The 26,939-nt window shown below is 39.8% G+C and overlaps 1 protein-coding gene across 8 annotated transcripts in view; it reads left to right on the plus strand.

Moving 5' to 3' along the window:
* The window catches only part of Ambra1 (autophagy and beclin 1 regulator 1), a 191,910-nt gene that overhangs the window by 66,609 nt on the left and 98,362 nt on the right, over positions 1 to 26,939 (plus strand). For 6 of the 8 annotated variants that reach the window (XM_052182981.1, XM_052182980.1, XM_052182986.1 and 3 more), the window contains 2 exons: positions 11,225 to 11,311; positions 17,547 to 17,726. In XM_052182981.1, the coding sequence (XP_052038941.1) occupies positions 11,225 to 11,311; positions 17,547 to 17,726 (267 nt within the window). The remainder of the gene's footprint in view (positions 1 to 11,224; positions 11,312 to 17,546; positions 17,727 to 26,939) is intronic. The other 2 variants (XM_052182985.1, XM_052182987.1) reach the window with 1 other exon arrangement.

Here is a 26,939-nt window from a genome sequence, read left to right on the forward strand (position 1 = left end):
GATACAGGATGGAGCTCAAGCTGCAGTCTGCCTGATTCTAAAACTGGGATCCCAGATTTCTACCCAGTTTTGTTATTTAGAATTTCTGTTGCTTAAACTCAGACCATTAAAATATGTCAAGGAGGTTTAGCAACAACAGCACTGCTGCCATTTGGGTTAGATAATCCTCTGTTGTGGGAGGCTCTCATGCTTTGAAGGGTGTTTAGTAGTATTCCCGCTGTTACATAAGTAACACTCCCCCAAACCAGTTGCGACTACCAAAAATGTCTCCAGAAATCATCAAGTGTCCCCTGGGGGGAACCCTCCTCCAGAAAACACTGATAAAGTATTTCATGATTTGTTGTCCTTTGATCTGTCTGCTTTCCTAATGAGGCATCTTGAAAGGAACTGGCAGTGGCTTCAAAGTATCTGCTAAGGTATTAGGAAGAGGTCTGGTGGCTTCATGCCTTTCATTGCCCCCACTTTGTCTTTTCTCTTTTGTTTGTGATTTTCTTAAATAAAATGCAGCTGGATAAAGTGGTATTTATGAGGATTTTTTTTACACAGGTATCCATTCAGTAGACATTCAGATCACTTCAATTATAGCCATTAGTGCTAGTAAGAAGAAAGCAATTTACATGTTCTAATTATAGTGGGGGCTACAAAATTTTTAGCAAGCTGGAAATGAAATGGCTCCCAGACTCCTCAAAGTTAATCTTCATCAGGGTAGTATGATTGACAAGGTGGAGGACGTTAATGTGCAGTTCTTTTGGGGAACGGAGGAGGAGAGTGGAAATTGCAGTTTCTCTACTAATTGTACTTTAGGTGTCACTTATGACAATTTCATGTTGTCTAGACAGAGGGAAATTGTAGAGAAATTATTCCAGTGGATTCTCAGATGCTGAGTCCAGATTCACGAGGTTGCTAATCAAGAGCAGGATGGAAGGGCAAGTAGCAAATCTCCGGATGCAGAGAAACAGTCAGCTGTCACCAAGAGAAGCAGTCAGAACCTCAAAAAATTGCTTGTTCTCCTAGCTTTGTGTTAATTCAAGGACTAACCATGAACTGTTGAGACCCTGCTGGAGTCTTATCCAACTCTGTAGGCTTCAGAAACTTGTTACATGAAGATGTGAGCTGGAAAAGCTGCCCTTGTGGTGTTCCTACACGCAGCTTACTCAGCTGTCTTCAGCATCTCCTGTAGGGCTCTGTGTGCTTCCTCTCCTTGCCTGTCTGCTCTGAGCCCTAAGATTTTACTTCCCATTACATAGAATTTTTACTATGTGAAGATCAAGTCAAAGCCTGTTATTTAAAAAAAAAAAAAAGGTTTACCACTGTGTTTTATATATATGGGTGTTTGCCTGCAAGTATGTTTGTGCACCATGTGCATGCCCATGGAGGCCAGAACTACAGGTATAGGAGATCCCCTGGAACTACAGGTATAGATAGTTGCAAGCCATGGTATGGGAATGAAACTCAGGTCCTCTAGAAGAGCATGAAGTAAGTGCTTTAACTGCGGAACCACTTCTCCAACCCTGGTTGTTACTCTTTTTTTGTTTGTTTATTTTGGTTTTGTTTTGGGTTGTTTTGTTTTGTCTTGTTTTGTTGGTTTTTCAATACAGGTTTCTTTGTGTGGCCCTGGCTGTCCTGGAAATCACAAAGATCCTCTTGCCTCTGCCTCCTGAGTGCTGGGACTAAAGGTGCCACCCAGTGGCTGTTACTTTTTTGTTTGTTTGTTTGGTTGGTTTTGGTTTTTCGAGACAGGGTTTCTCTGTGTTGCCCTGGCTGTCCTGGAACTCACTCTGTAGACCAGGCTGGCTTCGAACTCAGAAATCCACCTGCCTCTGTCTCCCAATTAAAGGTGTGGGCCACCACTTTCCCTTGGCTATTACTTTTTAATGACAGGCCTTAGTCAAGCATTTTTAAATCTTCAGTTTAGCAATAAAGATGTGAAAAACTAGCTTAGGAGATAGTTACATGTTTCTTGGTATTGGTTCCATCAGCATGTTCTTTGAGAATTAATGGGTTTTGAGGTAGATTTTTAGGATTTATCTGAATCAAGTTAACTCAGAAATCATAGTTGTGGAATTATGTAAATCATTTTATGACTTTCGGGAAACAAGTTAGGATGCACTGCCCCTCCCTCAGTGTATATCTTGCCTCATAAGTAAGGCGCATTCCAGCTGCAGCCTGTGGGATGTGCATGTGAGTACATGGAACTAGCTGTGTATTAAGATTGTTTTCAGAGATCTGCTCATAGGCAACATCGTGAAAAAGTCTCTGATTTAAATTCCTAATTCCAAAACTGTGAACAGACCTCCCCAGTTTCTCAGAGACAGTGTATAGATCAGCATGTACCTTTGAGTTAAATGTAGACAAAAGTGATTTTTTTATTACACATGAAAGTTTCATAATATGGAAGATTTATAACAAAGATATGAAAAATAGCCAGCTATCAAAGAGGAGGGGGTCAGATGTTCCCAAAGGAAACATCTAGCTGACTTTATCTAGCAGACTTTATCTAGATCATGATTGCATATTAGTACAGATGTTGTGCTGGGTTACCTTGTGCCCTGCTGTTTCACTGTCTGTTGCTCACTGCCCAGAGGTATTGCAGAATACATTAATGTTTGGTAAAGATGTTTTTTGTGCTTTTCTGGTAAAAGGCATTGTTTTGCATGTCCTGGTTTGTTTATGCTTGGTTGTAATAAAATAAAGCTGTTCCATTCCACAGCCATCATGAGCTCTTTCTGTAGTATGTCTGGTTGCCTTCCCATAACACCCCTACCCATGTTACCCTTTTAGCTGTGGACCTGTTTTTGTCCACCTCACAGCAGGGACAGGATTTGCCTGTCGGGTTCTGTTGGCAACTGCAACATGTACTCTGTGTGCACCCCTAGAACTATGGGGCCTTACAGTGATCAGATGAATGCCTATCATTGGATAACTTAAACGGTAATTGCTAGTGTGTGAAATAGGGAGGCTTTGATGCCTCTGCTTTAAATCAGAGATGTCAACTTGGAAATCATAATAGAGGTGTCATTTCAGAACACACAATTATTTTTTTTTCCCCACAAAGAATAAAGACTTGTCATCTCCCATCCTGGGCATGTGCTGAGACAGAGATCTGGGGCTTGTAGAGCAAGATTAAGAAATCTAGCAAGCAACATTACATCCAATATTCTTTGACCTACTGCCCCTTTATCCCCTCCAAACATTGCCCCATTTCTTTATGAGGTCTCTTGGGAACATATAGTCTAGAAGCATCAATGGTCATTTCCTAGACAAGAAGCCAGCCTTTGACTTTATGATTTAATGAACATCTAAGGGACCAGGCTTATTATATTTATTAGTACAACTGTGTCAGCACTTTAACCCCAGTGGCTTGAGTGACTAGAAAGATAAAGGGTGATATAGGCAGTTTCTAAAAACCTCCTTCCTTCAGGAATTTTTTTAGTATGCATATTTTGACATCTCACATCTTTGTTTGAGACTTGTCAGTAAAGAACAATCAGATATGCTTTCTTACTTATTCTTCCCAGTCTAGTTAGACTGCCTGCTGACTCATAAGCTTGGATATTTATTTGTCTCCTATTACATGTTAATTAGGATGTGAATTTTGATGGAGATAAAAAGATGACTTGGAACCAATACCAGCTTTTATGTACTTTGTAAGTCTAAAAGCAGACACAGACGTGTTTATAAATAACTGCAGGGAGAAGGTCTGTTTGGTTTTTTTTGTTTTTTGTTTTTAAAGAGAGCCTGTTTATGTAGCCCTGGATAGCCTGGAGCTTACTATATGAACCAGGCTAATCTTGAATCACAGAAATCTGCCTGTCTCCACTTCTGCCTCTCAAGTGCTGGAATGAAAAGTGTTCACCTCTATGCCCAGCTCCAGGAGATCTCTGTGGAGTATTAAAAGAGTGAACTTTTGGCAGGAGGAGCTAGATAGGTGAGTTTTGAAGGATTTTTATGTGCAGCAGTGTATAGTTTATCTGTAACAGTTCTCAGCATATAGCTGGAGCTCCAGGAGTCTAGAGGCTCTTCTGAATGCTGAGATGTCCTTTGTCTTTTCACTACATTCTTTCACAGAGATATGGTGGGGTTTCCTAGACCACATGGCATGTAATGTGATTATATAACTGATCTCTAATTGAGTGTATGTGCTTTTGCCATTTATAATTTGAAATAAGGTTTTAAGTATCAGTAGGCCCCATATTAAAACAAATTTGTTTAGTGGCCCCATGGTTTTGAAGGAGTTCTGAGATCGAAAGTGTGAAAACATCCAAATAGAATATCTAAAAGGAAAGGGAAATTTCACTGCACACTTTCTATGCCAAGCTACAGCATTTAAATGTGATTTTTTAGGCATAAGGAGGCTATTGGTTTGCATTTGGCTCCTGAATTTAAACAGTAGATGTCACACAGACATGGAAAGGGTATTATCCCTTTAAGGCATGGGCACCCGTGAGATCTTCTGCCTGCAGAGGCTGCACAGCTCTTAATACTCGATGTTTGCGCTGGTTGGAGAAGGTCTGAACATGTTTGCTGCTTTTAGGATATTGATTTTCTTCGTAATCTGACCACCAGGGACTGTAGGGTGTAATTGTTTAGTAAAGAGGTGTTGTCATTACTAGATTACTTCAGACTTTCTGCTTCCCAAATTTTAGTATTTATTAAATTTGAAGTAAAAGTTTGTTTTGGCTTATTCTTTTGTTTTTAAGATGGAGTCTCTTGTAGTCCAGGCTGGTTTCCAGCTTATACTAAGCTGAAGATGATCCTCCTTCTTCTACCTCCCCAGTGCTGGAATTTTTGGCATGTGCCACCAGATCCACCTGAAGGTTCTTTTTCTCTTCTGGATGATCTGTTTCATTCTCCTTCACCACATTTCACCTCAGAATTTTCTTTTATATTTTGTTTTTCTTGTTATCAAAGAGCCATGTGAAATAGAGAACCTCTTGAAAATATTCATAATACTAATCAGAGAGAACATTCATATAAAATGTTGGGAATTTTACAATTTGACTTGTGTCCTCTGCAGAGCTAAATAATTTTTTATTATTTCAGTGAGGTGCAGTTAGAACACCTGAAGTCAGTAAGCCATCTTCTGTAGTTCTGCTCTTTCTCGTATCAGGTCCCCACCTTATCTCCTGTTATGTTGCCCAGGCTGGTCTCTAACTTTTGATCATCCTATAATAACCAAAGGAGTAGCTAGAATTACCTTAAAAGGCTGTCTTTCAAGGAATTTTATATAAGTATGTGTTTTGGAGTAGAAGTAGAAGAGCTTTTTCTTCCAAGGGTTTCTTCAAAGGTAGTAAATATTTTAGGCATTGTTTCTCTCAGTATCATTCAACTTTTGAGGTTCCTACCTCAAAACCAGTTGCAGATTTTATATATATTATGTTCATATATGCTAAAGTGTGTGTGTATATGTGTATGATAAAAACTTTATTTAAAAAGCTCAACTCAGCCGGGCAGTGGTGGTGCACGCCTGTAATCCCAGCACTCTGGGCGGCAGAGGTAGGTGGACTTCTGAGTTCGAGGCCAGCCTGGTCTACAGAGAGAGTTCCAGGACAGCCAGGGCTACACAGAGAAACCCTGTCTCGAAAAAAAAAAAAAAAAAAACAAATCCAAAAAAACCAAAAAAAAAAAAAAAAAAGCTCAACTCAGAGCTTACAGTTTATCAAACAAGCTTTAGAACAGTAGGGTAATTTGCTGTTTTAAAGAAAATTTTTAAGCTAGACATGGTGATATATGCTTTTAATAGCAATTGGAAGGCAGAGATAGATCTCTGTGGTTTCCCAAATAGCCAGGGATATGTAAAGAAAGATTACATTTTTTTTTCTGTCTTAAAAAACTAATAACAATAACAAAAGTCTTATTTAGAAGCTGGAGAGATGGCTTAGTGGTTAAGAGCATTTACTGCTCTGACAGAGGACCTGAATTCTATTCCCAGGAACCATATTGGATAGCTTGGTTATAAGGGCCTAAACCACAGCCCCAGGGGATTCTTTGTCCTTTTCTGGCTTTTATGGGCACTTGCACTCATTTGTATATACCTTACAATGACATGCATACACATAATTACAAAATAGAAAATAGAGGCTTAGCAGTTAAGAACATTGGCCACTATATCAGAGGACCCTGGTTTAAATACTAGCAGCACCTACAAAGTAACAACTCTCTATAACTCCACTTCCCAGGGAACTAATGCTGTCTCCTGGCTCCTACAGACAACACATATGGTACATATAAGTACATGTAGACAAACCACCTTTATACATAAAGTAAAATTTAAAAAAATAAAAGTAAACTTTTAAAAAGTTTAAAATGTTACTTATTTTGAAAATGCTACCTCTTTTAGTCTTTTCCTTTTAGATTTTCCTAAACATTTCTAAAAATTTAAAAGATTATTGGATTTAATTTTCTTATTACAGTTATTTGTGTGTATATTAACATGACACTTCACCTATGTGGAAGTTAGAGGACAATTTTTGAGAGTCATTTTTCTTCATCCACCATGTAGGTCCTGGGGATTGAAGTCAGTTGCCAGACTTGATGGCAAGGATGTCTGAGCTATTTCCTTAGACCCTTGAATGTTGGGTATTTTGTTTTGTTTTGTTTTGTTTTTGATTCCTCCCCCCTCCCCCCCAACAGGGTTTCTCTATATAGTCCTGGCTGTCCTGGAACTCACTCTGTAGACCAGGCTGGCCTCAAACTTAGAAATCTGCCTGCCTCTGCCTCCCAGAGTGCTGGGATTACAGGCGTGTGCCACCACTGCCCGGCTGAATGTTGGGTATTTTAATTTGTTGTTTTGGTTTTGAGACGGGGTCTCATATCAGCCAGGCTGGTCTTGGACTTATTCTGTAGCCATGATGGGTCTTGAACCCCTCCCTGATCCTTTTAACTTCACCTTGTGAATACTGGAATTATTAATATGTACCATCATGCTCATAGCTTGTGGTTTTCTGTTTGGTTTGGGGGGACGGGGGGGGGTTATTTGTTTTGTTATTTTGAGACAGGGTCTTTCTGTGTATTTCTGGCTGTCCGGGAGCCAGAAATACACAGAAGCCATGTAGATAAAGATGGCTTGACCCTCAAGAAGATCCTCCTACCTCTGCCTCCCTAGTGCTGGAATTAAAGGCATATACTGTCCTGCTGTTTTGTTTTGCTTTGTTTTGTTTTTGACAAAGGGTCTCACTCTGAAGACCAGTCTGGCCTTGAATTCATCAGCAGTATTCCTGCCTTGGCCTCCTAGGTACTGTGAGCACAGATCTGAATCACTATGTCTAGCTTTTAATTTAATTTACTTATTTGACAGGGTCTCAAACACTGAGGCCCAGGCTGCTCATGGTAGTCTTCTTGCCACAGTCTTACTTAAAATGGTGGTGGTGGTGGGGGTCACAGGCGTTAGCTACGAGGCCTAACTCTTATTTTAAAATAATTTCAGTTTGCAGAATAATTGCAAAAATAATACAAAGAGTTCTCAAATGCCCTTTATCCACATTCTCAAAATGCTTGCATTTTGCCACACCTATTGTATTATTCTCTTGTGTTCTATCTATATCTGAATATGATTATTCTTTTATGGTTGGCTATTGTTATATTCATATTTTTATATTTGTTACTAAGTTTTAAAAAATATCGAATCATCTCACATTAGTTTGATAGAGAAGTGGCCTTTGGGCTCTTTAAAAATATGCTGTTGTTGGTGAAAGGCTTTTAAGTAGTACTTGTGTATTTTACACATATGGCTACACATACAGCACAAATTATAGTATTTTCTTCCTGGTCTCCAGTAATTTAAGGTATTGTGGCCCTTGGACTTCACTCAGCCACTTCTGGTATGGAAAATTAAGTAGGCAAGATGTTAGAGAAAAGACGGTTTGTTTGTTGTTGTTTGTTTGTTTGTTTGTTTCTGTAGTTTTGGTGGCTCTATAAAATATTTCTACATTGAGATTATAAGTCAGAAAGAAATGGCAACTTTAAGCCTGAACAAATTTTACTGAAACATCCTTCATCCCTTCCTGATTTCATATTATCAAATTGTGTGATAGATTATTAAGTCAAGTCATATTTGTGCCAGAGCAGAAGGTTGATCACAGCTGCTACCCGAGTCCATTTACTCATGTCATTCTCCGACCTTCTCCTGCACATGGCCGCTGCTAGGAGGGAGAATGCTGTGAGGATCCTAGGCATGGTAGTGGTAATGGTTACTTATCTCATAACTGCTTCGTTCTTTAATCCACATCAACTGGCGAAGCTTATTTTTATTCCCTGAAGAAAATTTGTGGGATTGACTCTCTTGATTTCACCTCTTTCTCTCTCTCTCTCTCTCTCTCTCTCTCTCACACACACACACACACACACACACACACACACACACACACACGCACACACACACACACACACACACACGCGCGCGCACACACACACACACACACACACAGAGTTCTCAAATGCCCTTTATTCACATTCTCTTCTCATTTGCCACACCTGTTGTATTATTCTCTTGTGTTCTATCTCTGAATATGATTATTCTTTTATGGTCGTCTCTCTCTCTCTCTCTCTCTCTCTCTCACACACACACACACACACACACAGAGAGAGAGAGAGAGAGAGAGAGAGGGAGAGGGAGAGGGAGGGGCTGGTTAGTCCTGTTGCATTGTGTGTTGGTTCAAAGCTTAACATTTTGATGCTATTCTGATTACAAGAAGTTTTCCTGATCAAAATAGAAAGTTAGAATGGGAACTAGAGTAAGCAAGATATCAAATAAAGTCATACAATTGACGTTGTCTAATCCAAATTATACTAAGTTTAGGAATCTTCTTTTAGCAGCCATGATAAGCCTTCTCATTTCTCTCTGAGCTCTGTCACTGCCTTGACATAGTTGGTAGTGGGCAATATTTGTTTCATAACTTATCCAGTTCATTTTCTACACAGAAGTACTAAAGCAGGTCACTCTGATAAGCCCTCTCACTAAAGGCCCTCTGCCATGCCAAACAGCTATTTAGAGTAATACTCAGCATCACTTGCAGAGCACTTTTGTATTGGATGACCAATCTTCTAGGGTTCTAAAGGTGGGCAGCGTTCCTAGACCTTGCTTCATTCTTCAGCTCTTACCCTGCTCCCAGTGAAACAGGTTGGTCAATGGGTTTTAAGTTATTGCACAAAACAAAAAGTTTTAACTGGGATGTCGGTAATCCCAGCATTTTGGGGCCACTAACGGGAAAATTTCTTACTCTGGGCCAGCAGGACTATAGACCTTGTCTCAAACAAAGGGGAAAAAGTGCTGTTGCAGAGGGGGCTTGACTATAATGATATAATATATTGCATCTTTTAAGAAACTGGAAAAAAGTTTTGACAGTTTTCAATAATATTTGAGGAAATAAACATGTTTCACCCATATGTTTTTATGTGTCAGTTAAGAAATAAGGTTTTATAAAGAGGAAGTAAATGACCTATACAACAACCTCTGAAAAACTGACTTTTCTTTTTTGTCTAGTTTATGTGTTAATACTTCAGACTTTCCCTAACCATCACAATGTTTTGCATTTGAAAGATCTGGATATGCCATTATTTTTGTTGTGATGTTAGAAAAGAAAAAGAAAAACATGCTAGTTAATCTGTATCACACGATTTAAGATGTATCCCAATTTGCAACATATTGGAATGTTTCAAAAAGTGTGTTTTAGAATAATGAAATATAACATTTCTGCTGTTGCAAACTATGATATCAGCAAAGAGAAGGTATATTTTATTATCTTCTTTTATTCTTCATTGGTTATATTGAATTCTTTCTGGATTTGTTCCTGAGTGCTGGGATTACAGGCATGCACCACCACCTATTGAATTCTTTCTATTGAGTGCTAGGGCTCTTTGAAGTTTGGCCATGGGCCATGTCTCAGTAGAAAAATAGTTGCTTGTCCCAGGCAGGATGGGTAAAGCTAAGGTGATGGAGGTCAGTTGTTTTTGCCTTGGCTGTGATTGGAAATGCCATTGTGGGTCAGTTGCTGGGATAGTGACTGCCCATGACTATACCTAAAGCCAGCTGGTTTTAATAACCCTGAATTTTCTTAACTCAATTGCAAAAGAAGGGTAGCTGCTGTTCTTATCCTGCAGATCTGTTTAAGGAGAAATCTGGCAGAGAGCCGGAGACCTGCTCCTGGGAGAGCCAGGCAAGATGCTTCTGGAGAGGAACAATATGCAATTTTTTTCTGAGACCACTTCCTTTCAGATGTGTTCTGCATTAGGAGCTTGACTGTCTGCCAATATATATGAGCTGGGAGGTAGTATGGTAGACAGGGAGCCCCTGGACCACACCTGTTTATTGGATGTGTTTTAAATAACCTTTAATATTTAAATAATCTTTGCTGTATTGCAGTTCTCTAAAACTTAACCCTGAAATTTCATGCAGAAATCCAGATTTTGGCTATACAAAACCAGATAATCCAGCAATCCTGAGCCTGGTTTGTAGCCTGGTAATAACTAGTTATAGCTGAGCGATATGATTCCACTTTTCCTGTTTGCTAGTATTTATTGCTCACCATGGCTACATGCAGTAGACACTTGTTTCCTACCTAGCCTCTGGAAGGTTGTATAATAAAGCATAGAGATTGAAACCTATGGGAGTTGAAACAGACCTCATGGGAATCCTTTATAGTTGTATGTCATGGGCCCATAAGTCTCTAGTCCTAGTGTTCTTGTGCATGTAGTAATTTTTAAGATCTCATGGATAAGCTAAGGCCTACTACCCAAAAAACTGCCTAATAAGTTACTGTCAGTAGTTGGAATTTATAATGGTGCAGGATAATAAAAGGAAAGGTTTTTGCCAGTTATTAAGAGAATCCCAAGTGTACTCTTTCTCATAAAAAGGAGCCAATTGCTAGGATAAATGTGTGATGATCTCTCTGTATGCCTCATTTTCCTCTTATGTTGCTTCTAGCCTATTTGTCTGCTGAAGGAACTATAAAGAGGTATAAGATCCTGTTTCTGCTGCATTTGCATGTATTTCACTGAAGAGCAGCATTCAGCATAATACAATGGTCTTGTCCAGTATGGGAGCTCTGTAGCCCTCCATTATTAATGTTTCTATATAATTAGATTGTTGGAAGGGTAACACCCTAGATAAGAGATGCTAGCTGGCTGTGAAGGGGGATTCTTATTTACCTCTCCCCCATTTCTCTTATGATTGAGCTCTGAGTTGGTAATTGACAGGGATTATTGCCATCTTTTTAATCTCTGCTAGGAGGCTGCTGGAGTCTTCCCTCATTTCATTATCCCGTTATGATGGAGCAGGATCCAGAGAGCACCCAATTTACCCAGACCCAGCGAGGTAAGGCCAAAATGAGAAATGGCACTAGGAGGGGGGGAGGGGCAGCCCTTGGGGTTGCCAAGTTGTGGGAAGCCCCACCTGTGCCTCTCTGGTCCTGGTGCTCTTTTACTCTTTAGTCACAGTGTTAAGGCAGGTGTTTCAGGTGATTGGGAATGGTTGCAGGTAAGTGAATGGCACCTCTGGTGACAGAGTAGTATACTTGAGTTATTGTCCTTTGGGACTCACCATCTGTCAGTGGAGCACTAGGGTACCTGTAGAAGGCATAGGTATTCTTTTCTACTACTCAACAGGCAGATGGACAGCCAAAAGAAGAGCCAAAGTTTTGAACATTTTCCTTGTGGGGAAGATACTTAAAATTAAACAAATTTACAATATTAAAGGGGTAAAAAATTCAAGCCAGTGTTAGACACTATGCAAAAGAAGGGATGAAGGAAGCATAATGGAATGAAATTGTCATTTTACTGAAGTGCTTGCTTTATTCTGTTTTAGAAGACATTTGAAAGGTTATTGGAGACTCTGTGTGTGTGTTTTATAAATATGTGTGTTTGTGGTATGGGCACATGCAGAAGCCACATGAAGACTTTGGAGTCTTTCTATGTTCTTTATCGTTTTCTTCTTCATCATTATCATCGTCATCGTTCAGTTTTGAGACAGCATTTCTTGCTGAACTAGGAGCTTGCCATTGTATCTAGGCATACCTGGGATATGTCTTCTGTATCTTGCACTGCTGGGGTCACAGATACATACCTGTGTCATTCCCAGTTTTTACAAGGGTGCTGGAGAGTTACACACAGGTCCTTTTGCTTTTTATAGCAAACTCCCTTATCTACCCAGTCAAATATTTTCCTAGCCTTGAAATTTTTAAAAGTTGGGGGAAAAGTATTTTTTCATTTGAGCCTGAGGGACCATCCTGAAGTCCCTAGTGCTGATGATGGTGCTGATAACAAAACCAAGGCTGGAACATTGAGTTGCTGTATTACAACATTTATCAGTAAAGAGCAGCCTCATGTGGTTGTCATAGCTGGATTTGATGACTTATTAGATCTGAAAAGAACTAACTTGACTATTATGTAAATAGTATCAGAAAAATGGTATAAGGAAAAGGATAATTTACAGTGGTGAGCTAAGCAAGTTAGTATAGGCCAGATAAAACTGAATGAGTTTTAAGTCGTTCCTGTCCACCTAGAAACATCTTTATAGACCAATCTGACTCCAGAGATAGTAAATGATTTTGTTGTTGCCACAGTTTTGTTGCAGTAGTGTACATTCTTACCAAGATCGTAATGGAACAAAAACTTTCCATGGCCTTCTTACTGTGTTTTCCATATCCCAAAAGTGGGAAATGCGAGGATCCAGACAGTAGAGATGGGGTCTTTAAAAATAGGAGCTGGGCGGTGGTGGCGCACACCTGTTATCCCAGCACTCTGGGAGGCAGAGGCAGGCAGATTTCTGAGTTCGAGGCCAGCCTGGTCTATAAAGTGAGTTACAGGACAGCCAGGGCTATACAGAGAAACCTGTTTCCGGGGGAGAAAAAAAAAAAAAACAAATAAAAAAAAACCAAAAAAAAAAAAAAAGGGCAGTTCAGATGGTGACTGAAGTGAGGACATTTATATTAGTCTCTAATTATGGTGGAAAAACATACAAGAGCTGGGCAGTGGTGGTGCACGCCTGTAATCCCAGCACTTGGGAGTCAGAGGCAGGTGGATTTCTGGGTATGATACCAGCCTGGTCTACAGAGTGAGTTCCAGGACAGCCAGGGCTATACAGAGAAACCCTGTCTTGAGAAACCAAAAACATTAAAAAATAAAATAAAATAAAAATAAAAACGTGAGTTTTCTCAAATTAAAAAAAAAAAGGAAGGGAAAGTTTTATATTTTCAAGAACCATAAAACGCTCAACACAACTTCTTGCCATAAGCAGTTTCTTTTCAGGCTGTGGCAGTGTACTCCTTTAGTTCCAGCAGCTGGGAAGCAGAGGTAGGTAGATCTCTGTGAATTAGAGACCAGCCTGCTCTACATAGTGAGTTTCAAATAGCAGTAGGAATCTTATTCTCAGAAATTTTAGACTGGGAAACTCTAATGATTTGTTTCTGAGACAGGGCCAGATGTACAGCCTGGGCTACCTGTAGCTCACTGTATAGTGGACCAGTGGAGGCTGGTCTCAAACTTGTGATCTTTCTGCATCTGGCTCAGAATGTAGAGATTACAAATATTGTCCCTTCATGCAGTCTGTTAGTAATTCCTACTCTGATTTCTGTACTAGCGAAAGGCTTAAATATTTAAGATTTCACTTGGAACACTTCTTGGTTGCTTGGATGGTCCTGCGGCTCCTCAGTGGAGGGTTATTCATTACCATCTCCTCATATGTTACTCATTTCTTTTGTTCTCTTAGTTGTATCCTATATTATATGGATAGGGAAAGCTTTTGTGACAACATTTTCTTTTTAATTTTTTTTATTCGATATAATTTATTTACATTTCAAATGATTTCCCCTTTTCTAGCCCCCCCACTCCCCGAAAGTCCCGTAAGCCCCCTTCTCTTCCCCTGTCCTCCCACCCACCCCTTCCCACTTCCCCGTTCTGGTTTTGCTGAATACTGTTTCACTGAGTCTTTCCAGAACCAGGGGCCACTCCTCCATTCTTCTTGTACCTCATTTGATGTGTGGATTATGTTTTGGGTATTCCAGTTTTCTAGGTTAATATCCACTTATTAGTGAGTGCATACCATGATTCACCTTTTGAGTCTGGGTTACCTCACTGAGTATGATATTCTCTAGCTCCATCCATTTGCCTAAGAATTTCATGAATTCGTTGTTTCTAATGGCTGAATAGTACTCCATTGTGTAGATATACCACATTTTTTGCATCCACTCTTCTGTTGAGGGATACCTGGGTTCTTTCCAACATCTGTCAATTATAAATAGGGCTGCTATGAACATAGTAGAACATGTATCCTTATTACATGGTGGGGAGTCTTCTGGGTATATGCCCAGGAGTGGTATAGCAGGATCTTCTGGAAGTGAGGTGCCCAGTTTTCGGAGGAACCGCCAGACTGATTTCCAGAGTGGTTGTACCAATTTGTAACCCCACCAGCAGTGGAGGAGTGTTCCTCTTTCTCCACACCCTCTCCAACACCTGCTGTCTCCTGAATTTTTAATCTTAGCCATTCTGACTGGTGTAAGATGAAATCTTAGTGTTGTTTTGATTTGCATTTCCCTAATGACTAATGAAGTTGAGCATTTTTTAAGATGCTTCTCTGCCATCCGAAGTTCTTCAGGTGAGAATTCTTTGTTTAACTCTGTACCCCATTTTTTAATAGGGTTGTTTGGTTTTCTGGAGTCTAACTTCTTGAGTTCTTTATATATATTGGATATTAGCCCTCTATCTGATGTAGGATTGGTGAAGATCTTTTCCCAATTTGTTGGTTGCCGATCTGTCCTCTTGATGGGTGACAACATTTTCTAAAGCATACAGAAACCTTTCTTTCCCCCTGGATAAATAAGAGGGCAAAACTATGTCAGAACTCTCTCTTCCTTTGTTTATTTGTACTACTGGTAATGTAGTTTCATAGTTTAAAAAATTCCTATAATGTAATTAAACAACTAGGGTTATGCCATGTTGTACTTACATCTCTACACAAAAGGATAGTCTTTATCCAGTATTACAGCAACACTGTTAGTTCTACACTGTTTCCAAAGGGTAGTCTTTATCCAGTATTACAGCAACACTGTTAGTTCTACACTGTTATCAATAACAGTCCTTTTTTTTCTGTTCTTTCTGGCCATCCATAGCTGAGAAATGGGTGCACTTATTGTCACTTATGTTCTCTTCCACATCAGTTCTTCAATTCTTTCCTGTTACATATTTTCTTCTCTAGGCTATTCTTTGAGTTTAATCCATGTTTAATTTCTGCTGGAAGATTTTAGTATATTAGGTAACAATAAGAACAACATGAAGGCACTGACTTGTGTGCAAAGTCTGGTCTTTAGTGGTTGAATGCTTGGCAACAGGTATCCAGTGAGTAATGAAAATACCGTGAATTGAGGCTTTTGGAAAATAGTTGGTGTTGTCTGATTAGTTTGGTCTAGGATTCTGCTTCTGAATGTCCCTGCCCACCTACTGATCAAAAGTAATTTGGAGTCAGCATGCTCAGTGTAGCGTATTATTTTAACATGTTAACTTTTGAGTTCCAGTGATTACTAACCAGCTCCTTCAGAATTCTATTTGACGACTGGTCCAAAGGATAGTTTTAATGACAGCCTTAGGTCCTATTGCAGTTGACTACAAGACATCTTTTTAGCTTAGGAAGGTGGAACTCCTGAGAACAAAGCATCAAAGGTACTAGAAGTGGAACTAAAAGATGTTTGCAGTTTAGGGGGTGCTTCTGCTACTAATATAAGTTGCCCATCTGACCACAAATTTATGTCTCCCACCTGAGGTCCTTCAGCCCCTTGAGTAGCTGAGATTACAGTCACACAGGTGTGCCCAACAATAAATACTTTTATTTCATTTAGATATAGCTATTCTAAGTCAGTTTTTAATTTTTTTTATTTTTTATTTTATTTTTTTTTGGATTTGGTTTTTTTGAGATAGGGTTTCTCTGTATAGCCCTGGCTGTCCCGGAACTCACTTTGTAGACCAGGCTGGCCTCGAACTCAGAAATCCGCCTGCCTCTGCCTCCCAGAGTGCTGGGATTACAGGCGTGTGCCACCACCGCCCGGCTCCTAAGTCAGTTTTTTAAAAAGTATTCTCAATAAAAGGAAGAAAAAACACACCTTCCCTTTTAGATATCTAAACATTATAAAAATGTAAAATCTCCCAGGTTTGTAATACCAGGTTTATGACTCGTTTTTGTTTTTGTTTTTTTCTTAAATACAGAAAAACAAGTATGTGTATATAAATGAATGACAATATATATTACCAACCCTTTCTCTATTTTAAAATTTTCTTTTACAAGAGGTGCCTTATAAGTAGATAAGGATAATTGTTACATATACATACATCTTAAAATGTTGAGAGAGGGTCTCAAATAGCTCATGCTAACTTCAGATTTGTATAGTTGAGACCGACCTTGAACCTGCCTTTAGTTTTGTAGTGCTGAGAGTAAAGGCCTGTGCCACTGTGCCCAGCCAATTTATTCTTTTTAATGGCTTCCTGGTGTTTTTCTCTATGGAAATAATTTACTTAATTTGTTGGTAGGTTTTTGGGTTGTTTCTTAGGTTTTCCCTTCTGATGACAGTAGCTTTCTCATGTCACTTTTATATTATTCATTTATATTCCTGTGTATTTCTGTGTGATATAACTTACTAGTGGACTTGCATCATTTTGAGTTGTTTAAAGTCTACAGTTGGCTTAGCAATCTCTTAACATCACATTTTTCTGTTGTCCTCAGTTTATAGTCTCTAATTATAGAACAGTGTTGTAAAGATGGAGGAAAACGTTAAGAAAGGAAAGGAATGTGTAGAATTGTGTGATATTTTAGAATGTTAGATATGTCCTTGATTTCAACTGGAGTCTAGACTAAACCCTAGCACAGGAGATGTATCCTCCATTGTTGTAATTCTAAAAATTGGAAGTTCTTTTTTCTATTAGGTTTTCTATTCTCCCAAGTACAAAAAATCTCTCTCAATCTCTATCCTGGATATTTTTCCATGCACAAATACCTATGATTAATTTGTGAGGGAGGGGGATGGTTTCAAAGAGGAGTTAGGTTAAAGCTGGACCTCTATATTTGTGAAGAAAGACGTCCTGGTAAAGAGGACACCTCTGGGTACCTTTGTTAGTCATCTGAGTGTTATATCATCTTCTGGCTTGTTTTCTCGTCTGTAAAACTTCCAGACTTGATTACTGAGGCCTTTTTCACTTCTTAAACTTTGTGTATGGATGCCGAGCGAGGAAGAACTGTTTAAGGACACCCTCAAAAGATAAGCCAGGTTCCATAAGAGCCTGAGGAGGATGAAAGACCTTGTGCTAATCCTGTTGGGAAGGGGCTACTCTTGTTCAGAAGATGACTGATTACATGGCCTATTTGCCTTATCTCAGAGCAGAAGCACTGGGGTGGTCTGGTACACGTATTCTGCAGCACAAACCTCCTGGTGAGTTAAATGGTCTGTATTTTTTGCATATCCAGAGCTGTCTCAGCAGAGAGATGCCATGGGAAAGTTGGCCTTTTCTATCTTTCACAGCATTCCCCACAATAGTGCTAGTTTGTATTTGTCCATCTCTGTTTCTCTCAGATTATCTCCTGCTGCATACTACGCCCAGAGGATGATCCAGTATCTCTCAAGGAGAGACAGTATTCGCCAACGCTCCATGCGCTACCAGCAGAATCGGCTTCGATCTTCCACCTCCTCTTCCTCCTCAGACAACCAGGGTCCAGCAGTAGAGGGAACCGACTTGGAATTTGAGGACTTTGAGTAAGTATATTCTCAGTTTGCTTCCTTCTTCCCAGACTAAGAGTGCTTCTGAGTTGGCCACTATTTTTGTATCAGTGGTGAACACTCTTGCCTCTAACCCCTAAATTATCATCTATAAGCAGTAAATTGGGATTAAAGATCAGAGGACTTCAAGTACCTAGAGCACTCCATTTCTGGGAGTTAATAGCCCCTTGGACCACAGGCCAGAGTAGAAAGAAGATGGCTGCTGCTCTCCTGGCCACTCTTCTATCTCCTTGTGGCATGTATGGTAGAAATGCTTTTCTTAGGCTATCTTCACCAGACAAGGGAAGTAGGAGGCTTGGTGCTTATTCTCTTAACCGGAGTAGAGGTGACAATTTAAGTTTCATTATGAGTATTAGATTTCCTTGAATAAACTTGATTCCTTGAAATCTGACTCTCTTCCTTTTCCTGGCCCCTGTCAGATTAAGGTACTGACTTGAGGAGTGACTTCTTTTTTTGGTTGTTTTTTTGTTTTTTTTGGATTTGGTTTTTTCGAGACAGGGTTTCTCTGTGTAGCCCTGGCTGTCCTGGAGCTCACTCTGTAGACCAGGCTGGTCTCTAACTCAGAAATCCGCCTGCCTCTGCCTCCCAGAGTGCTGGGATTACAGGCGTACGCCACCACCGCCCGGCTGAGGAGTAACTTCTTGATGCTACTGTCAGCTGGGGCTGCTGCTGCATCTCCTCTTCCTCCACTTCACTCCCTTCTCTTTTTCTCTTTCTTTCCATATATTGTTTAGTGGGGTGAGGACAAAGCCCGAGAGCAGGACTAGCCCTTTCCAGAGTCCATGCTTTCTAGCCTTGCTGCTGAGTTCTGCCTCTCAGATACTCTGTTCCTGACCTTCTAGCCATTTACTGTTCTCCCAGCTTAACATGGACTTTTCCTAGCATGGATCGCATTAGACATTTGGCTTTTGTTTTGATTTTGTATTTTGTCATTTTTTTTAACATGCAAAAGAAAAAAAAGCATTCCCTCCCTCTTCTCTCTTGATGGCTTTATTGGAATATGAGAGTCTCCTCTGCCCTTCTTGACATGCCTTGGTAGCTCTTGGGTCTTAAGGGATCGTACCTATCACCCAACCATTTTGCTCTTGTCAGCTGCATGGATAGTTCCCCACAAGCCATCTTACAATAGATCTATAGAGTATATTTGATCTCTCTGCCAGAAAGGTCTGAGATAATATGGAATAATAACCTTTGTGCCAGCTTGCATTCCTGATGCTTATGGTGAACACATGAACATTTGAATCCTGGGAAGCAAAAGGAAGAATACACAGTGGTCTGAAAAAGATTTTAATGCTCAACAAATATAGGTTTAGCATGAGGCAGATGGAGCATGAGTGTGCTGGTCCTGTCCTTTCTTCTATCTGTCCTCCTGGGTAAGATGGCTGCATATACCAACAGTGAGCAGAGCCAGATAGATGTCTATAATGACATATGTTATACTGGAAATGTAGTAATTTTTCTAGCACAAGGGTCCTAGGGAAGGAGTTTAAACATACATGCCAGTGGGTTTGGGATGTAATTCACTTTCTTAGCATGTGAGGTCCTGTGTTTGGTTCCTCAGCACTGCAAACATATAAACACATAGACACAGTGGGGCGTGATGGAGGAGGAGTAAAGGGGGGGAGAGGGAGGGAGGAAGGGAAGAAGGGAGAGAGAGAGAGAGAGAGAGAGAGAGAGAGAGAGAGAGAGAGAGAAAGAAAGAAAGAGAAACACACTGAGGTTGCTGCCATTGTAGTACTGCTGAAAACCTGGGTGACTCTAGGACTCTGGACTCTGGCTTGCCTTGCCTCTTTCTATGCAAGCTTAGAAGTTGAAATTGCCTCTTAACCAGTGGTGTGATGTGGGGATCATGCCTATCAGCTGTACTCTGCCTCGTGACTTGTCCTTCACAATGGAGTTCTGGGTTAGTTTAAAATGTTCTGTTCTCATTTTACCTTCCCTTTCTTCTGCTGCCACCTCCTCACTCTCCCCTTCCCTCCCCCTCGATTTTCCTCTGTCAGCCTGCCTTCTGTGTGTTCCCCCAGCCCACCTGTGCTCCCAGCCTCTCCCTGGGCTTCAGCATGACCTCGTTTTACATTGCCTTCTTTACCTTTCCTTCATCAGTTTACCAACTTTTTCCTAGGTGTCTTTGTTAGCTGTGGGCTAATCTCCCTAATGCCCCATCTATATGTCCCTCTCTAGATGTTTGCCTTTTAGAAGAAGATGGTTTTGGTACAAACTATAATTTTGCTTTTGATAGCAGCTATGATCAGTTACCTTAACATGAGTAGTATAGAACTTCTGGTGAAAGAGGTTGATACTAACTTGCCATCTGTTTCTTCTTTTTCTCTCCTCTATCCTCCTTCTGGTCCTGTAAGCTGAGTACTGGTTGTAGTTGCTCCTTTTCATATCTAGTGCTCAGGGGAGAGGCAGAAACTAGGGACTGTAGCAGCCTGTTCTAATTCATTTGCCATAATCCTATTCCTCAGCTTTGATAACTAGAAAGGATGTTGTTTGTTCCTTCCTTCCTTCCTTCCTTCCTTCCTTCCTTCCTTCCTTCCTTCCTCCTTCCTTCCTTCCTCCCTCCCTCCCTCCCTCCCTCCCTTTCCCCCTTCCTTCCTTCCTTCCTTCCTTCCTTCCTTCCTTCCTTCCTTCCTTCCTTCCTTCCTTCCTTCCTTCCATCCATCCCCCGACCCCCGCCTCGTTGTTTTTGAGACAGGGTTTTCAGGGGTTTTCTGTGTAGTCCTGGCTGTCCTGTAAGTTGCTCTATAGACCAAGCTGGCCTCAAACTCAGATCCATCCACCTGTGTCTGCCATCTGAGTGTTGAGATTAAAGGCACGTGTCACTACCACCCAGTTCAGGATATTAATTTTTTAAATAATGTTTTAACTTTCATGTATGGATGTTTTGCCTGCATGTATATCTGTGAACCATCATGCTTCCTGGTGCCCACAGAGATCTGACTAGAGCGTCAGGTTTCCTAGAACTGGAGTTACAGACAGTTGTGAACTTCCATGTGAGTGGTTGCTTAGAACTGAACCTAGGTCCTCTGAAAGAGCAACAAGTGCTTTTTAACTGCTGAACCATATCGCCAACCCTCAGAAAAGATATGTTTGGGGGTTGGGGGGGAATGTTATATAGTCATAAACTATAGTTATTTTAGTACACATAAGCAAGTAAGGTTTTTGTGAACTAGAATCTGCCTAAATGGACACCATTAAGAGACACTGTTCTATTGGGTTTCTGAGTACATCACAAGCCTACCTGCAAAGCCTCATATCATTCTCTCCACTCTCTCTTTTTCTTTTTTTTTTTAAGATTTTATTTATTTTTATTTTATATATATGATAAATACACTGTAGCTGTCTTCACACACACCAGGAAAGAGCATCAGATCCTGTTACAGATTGTGAGCCACCATGTGGATGCTGGGAATTGAACTTAGGACCTCTGGAAGAGCAGTCAGTGCTCTTAACCACGGAGCCATCTCTCAAGCCCTCACTCTCCCGTTTTCTAAGTCATAGATTCATTTTACTGTTCTTGAACAGTTTTCATCCAGATGCATAAAGTCCCCAAGAAATCAGATCATGTCTTCTTTGGTTCTCTTTCATCATCAAAAAATATTAGCTACTATAGAGTTCATATGCATAGTTGTTAACTACTTATATTTATAGTATATATATGTATCTTTATAGCCAAAGTATCCACCTCATATATGTATATGTAGCAGTTGCCGATGTATTAACACTTTGCATACAGATGTAGATTATTTGCCTAATTTTTATGGATAAATAATAGATTTAAAATTTTTGTTGAATCCTTTTAATGACCAAATGAGGGCTAATAAATCATTCTCATCTGTTCTTTGACTAAGGATATCACCATATCAGAGATATAGCACATTAGAGAACAGGAATAACTATATTTATTGTCTTCAGATCTAAACTCTTATAACAGTGATGTACAATCATATTTAGGTCCTTTCATATACTTGTTGTGGAACAGGCCTTTCAGATTTATCTTCAGGGAGGATGCCCTTGGAAATTGTTCAGGTTAAATTTTCTATTTATTTGTAGTCTGGATTGTTGACTGTCTTCTAAGCAAGCTCTTCTCCTGCCATTCATCTCTGTCTGTGTTGAAGATTGAAATGGCAGGATCCCAGTGTTTATCAAAATGTACAAATAGGATGTCCAGAAACTTGTTGTCAGCAGGTTTTTTTCTGAAGTCCTCAGCCAGCTGTCTTTGCATAAAGTTCACAAGCAGGGTAAAGGTGTGTCTTCCTGTTGACATTACTGTCTGCCTGTGTTAGAGCTCAGACTGCTTATTTGAATGTAGTTGTCATGTAAGCATAGCAAAATTTCTATTTTAATTTATAACTGTCCTGTTAGATAAAGGACAGGAAGCTTACAAAAAAGCACAAGAAAAGTACCTCTTTCTAGTAGTTACTAAAACTTAACAAGGTTTGTGTGTGTGTGTTTATGATAATTCTAGCTAGTCTTTATTTTTAAATTAAAATTATCACTAGAAAGAGAGGGGCCATATAGTGGTGGTGTACACCTTTAATCCCAGTACTCTGGACATAGAGGCAGATAGATCTCTGAGTTCAAGGCCAGCCTGATCTACAAAGTGAGTTCCAAGATAGCTAGGGACATATAGAATAAAATCCCTGTTTTAAAAAACCAGAGAGAGGGAGTGGGGTGGGTTGGAGAGGGAGGGAGGGAGGGAGGGATAATCTTACTGACCCTTGATTTTAGCTTGTCTTGTACCTTTCTTTTTTTCTGATATTTTAATTATGAATCTAGAATCTTTCCCAGCTCATTCCCTGCCCTTCTTGCCTCTTTTTGTAGCTGCTTTGCCTTCTGAGGCAAAGGATAAATATTCTGATCCGATACTTGCTAATGACAGATAGAACTAGAGCTGTTTCAGATTAGATCAGCCACAGATAACTCCCTACACACACACACACACACACACACACACACACACACACACACACACAGCCACTGGTAATTACATTCAGCTTCTTAAAGATTGTGCTAGCATGGAAGAGAATGAACTCTTCCTTTATTCATGGTTTTGACACTGGGCTGTACTTGGAAAATCTCAGTGAGAATCTTAAGTCTTTCAGTTTAAGATAGAGTCTCCAGGTTAGTCAGAAGTGTTTTCCTTTCGTCTCCTCTACCCCTTCCCTTTTTTTCTTCCTTTCTTTCCTCCCTTCTCTTTTGGGGTGGGGTGGGCGCAGTAGTAGGAATTGAACCTGGGGCCCCTTGCCTGCCAGGCAAGGGACCTGATCCTGGTTGGCCCCTTTGTTACTATTTTTAGACTAGGATAACTTGTAACTCTTGATTTTCCTGCTGCAGCCTCCTGAATGCTGGGATTATAGGTACCACATGCCCAACTATTTTTAAATAAATACTTTTAAAAGATTTATTTATTTTACTCTTTTATACATATGAGTGTTTAGCCTGCATATGCGTGTACCACATGTGTGTCTAGTCAAAAGAGAGCATTCATTGGACTGGAGTTTAAAAAAAGTGATTAGCTATGAGTATTAGGAATTAAACTCGGGTCTTTCTTCTACAGAACAGCAAGTATTAGTAACCTTTGTGCTAACTCTATACCCCTGTTTTGTGTTTGAGACAGGGTCTTGATATATTTCCAAGGCTGATCTCAAACTTTGGAGTTTATGTAATGTTCCCACCCAAGGTTCTTAAGTAGTTGGGATTATAAGCTTATGCACTACCTCACTGCCTGAGCTTCTCTTCTTCTGGTCTCCTTGCTAGGCATCTTGTGGCAGGGATGTCCTTAAAAGGTATTTGGTGTAGCTGAGGAGAGTTCCAAAGGCTGTCAGTTCTAACATCTGGCTGGATATGACATAGGGAAAGTTGTTGACTTTTAGTTGACAATTTACTATTCTTTCTCTGCCCTTTTGATATAGCTGAGATTTAGTTCAGTCTTTGGCAAAGAAAATATGTTAAAAACCAGATAAGTATTGCTTCTCATTTCAGGTGATAATCCTGAATGAGACTCCTACATTTACTTTAAATCTTGGCTAGGAATTCCATCTGAGAAACCACATCTTCAGTAGTACTTGTTCGTATTTTCTTTTCTGAGCTAGGAAGTTCCAGGATTTCTGTAGGGTTTCCTAACTTGTCTTTAATAACAAATACAACTCATAGCCAAGAAGGGCAGCTTTTGCCATCTAAAATCTTTAGAGAGAGATGGCTGTTTTGGTCTTTATTTCTATATTTCATATACAAATCTTAGAAGTGTAAGAGAAATAGCACTATTAAAGATGTTGTTCTTGCTGGGAGGTGGTAGTGCACACCTTTAATCCCAGCACTTGGAAGGTAGAAGCAGGCAAATCTCTGTGAATTTGAGACTAGCTTGGTCTACAGAGTGAGTTCCAGAATAGCCAAGACTACACATAGAGAAACCCTGTTTCTAAAAATAAACAGTACCTCATTCTTTGTAGGCTTCTAGGCAAGTGCTCAGCTACTAGGCTACATCCTTAGCCAAGCATCAGTCTGAAAATTAGGGTCTTTCTGTACTTAAATTCAGGAGAAAACAAAACAAGAAAAGCATAGTTGATTTGACAGGTGGCTTTTCTTGATTTTTGATGGATGCAACTATATTAGTCACTTTAAAGTTCAAATCTATCTAAAACGATGAGCCTTGGGAGTCATAGAAGTACAGGTCTTAAGAGTCGAGATGAGCTTCACCCTGTTAAGATGGTGACATTAAAACATTTAGTTATAGAATAAAATGATCAGATTTTTGTATAAGTATATGAAAGGGGGCTGGAGAGATGGTTCAGAAGTTCATAGCACTAGTTGGTATTTCAGGGGGACCCTGGCTCAGTTCCCGGAACCCACAAAGTAAAAACTACATATGTGAAAAGAGACTGTGAAACAGTAAAGTGTTTGACCAGCTTTGCAAGAAGGAAGAATAGATTTTGGAGAAATGGGAGATTCTATGGTTTGAGCTTGATTTTGAAGACTGAATAGGACTACTTTTGTTTTGTTTTAAATTGTGTGTGGGTTGTTGGCTTGGTGGGGAAAAGTTGCATCCCACTGCATGGCTGTATTGGGTTTCACCTCCTACCTTACCTGACATTGGTTCTGTTTTGTTCACTGTTGTATGATCAACTTAGGCGATTCTTGAGCTTCTGAGAATTTTCTTGCTTCTGCCTATCTCTCTAGAGAGGTATACAATGTAATTCTACACTGGTTACCAGTATATCTAGTTTTTCCATGGGTTCTGGGGATCCAAACTTAGGTTGTCAGGCTTTCATAGCAGTACTTAACCCACTGAGCCATCTGCCCAACCCCTAGACTTTGAGTGGTGAATCTGTGAGAAGGATGGGTATAGGAAGAATATGCTAGATAAAGGGAATAACAAGTAAAAGCTCAGATAGATTTTAATCGGGGTCTAATCGGAAGCCTGAACAGATCTCTGTCTAGAACTATAGAGTGCTAGTGATTGAGAAAGGTCAGAAAACTGAGAACTGTGAAGGGCTTACAATGTCTGGCAGACAATTTGGACTCTGTGTTTATTAAAGGCAGCTATTATTAAGCACGTGCTTTAGGAAGCTAACTCACACAACCCTGACAAGTCAACTGATGAAGAACCAGTTCAGTAGTAATGGGCTAGTATAAATGAAGATTTTTTACGTACTTATTGTGGAAGTCATTAGTGTTTTCTTCATAGATACCTTTTTAAAAACAAAAATCAGGGTCTTATTTTGTAGCCCTAGCGATTACCATTTGTGCCTCTGTGATGCTGGGGCTAAGGATGCTTACCATCCTGCCTGTCTAGGTGTCAAATTTTTGTTGTTTTTCAAGACTGGGTTTTTGTATGATGCTGAGTCTGGCCCTGAATTTCTGGGCTCATGTGATTGGCCTGACCTGGCCTCCTGAGTAGGGCATTACAAGTGTAGGTCACTATGCAGGTGTACTTGGTGTTTTTCAAGACTGAGAGTCCTATTTGTGGATATCCTTGAAAATCCAGCCATCTCATCTGCTTCTCCAAATAGAATGCCACCTCAGTCTTTGCTATTACTGGAGACCATTTGACCCTTAGAACATCATCGCTTGGAACTGGAATCTTTTATCATTGTTGCTATCTCTGTTGTCTGGGTTCTAGTCTTGGTTGAGCCTCTGTTGTGGAAAGCTTGGAACATCTAACTCGGAAGTTTGGGTTTTGTATGTATTGGGGGCAGCCATTCAGTTTTTTTTTTTTTTTTTTTTTTTTTTTTTTTTTTTTTTTTTAAGACGGCAAAAAGCTGTCTAAAGCGGTAGTTAAGGGAACCTACTTTGGCAAGTGTACTGATATAGAAGAACCAGTTTGAGAACAAGTCCTGTCCTATTCCCAAAATACCAGTGTCTGATAGCAAGGGAAATTGGACAGCACTGGTGCTTCTCTTTACCCTAAGGTTCGTGGTGTTAACTGCCATAGAAGATTTTCCTTGATACTCAGCAAAGAGAAAATAATGAGAATTCTCAGAAAGTAAGGGGGACTCAAAGAGGCAGAGGAAAAAGCTATCTAGTACTTGTCAAGCCTCAATATGTTTACAAAATATCTACTTATATAATACTACTTCATTACCAAGGATTATGACCTGTTACTTAGAAATGTGTAACATTGCTTGACAGCTATAGAAATCCTCTTTCTGAATAAATAAATACATTGTGAATGTTTATTTTGAGTAATGGAAAATAGAAATGAGAAAAGGAAAGTAGTATATATCTAGACTGTGCCTGGGCTGAAAATGGGAAAATACAGACGGAAAGACTATAAACAGCCAGGAAATACAGGGAGGAAGACATCACCTCTTAGATTTATATGTTTTATCAGAAAATGCACAATGTGAATATAAATTTACATAATGTAGGCAAATGAGATTAGGAGGTAGAATACGGGAGGACAAGAATTTGTAAATTATAATTATCTCATATTATTTTTCCTTGGAGAAAAACTAAGGCTCTGTTGTTCTGGGAGACGTACATTGTTAGGTTTCTTACAAAGGATGTCTGCTGGGGCAAATTTTAAGACCTTTGTTAAGTGTCATCTCTGGAAATAGAGGCTGTACCTCAGTTTCTCATAGGAGCTAGTAAGAAAAGCATTTGACCAAGATCACTGTGCCATTCAGAGATAGGATTGCTAAGTAGATCTTCTGATATTTGTTCTTAGACAAGTTTTCTTTTTAA

The sequence above is a fragment of the Apodemus sylvaticus genome, chromosome 5 (assembly GCF_947179515.1).
Source record: "Apodemus sylvaticus chromosome 5, mApoSyl1.1, whole genome shotgun sequence".
Classification (NCBI taxonomy): Eukaryota; Metazoa; Chordata; class Mammalia; order Rodentia; family Muridae; genus Apodemus; species Apodemus sylvaticus.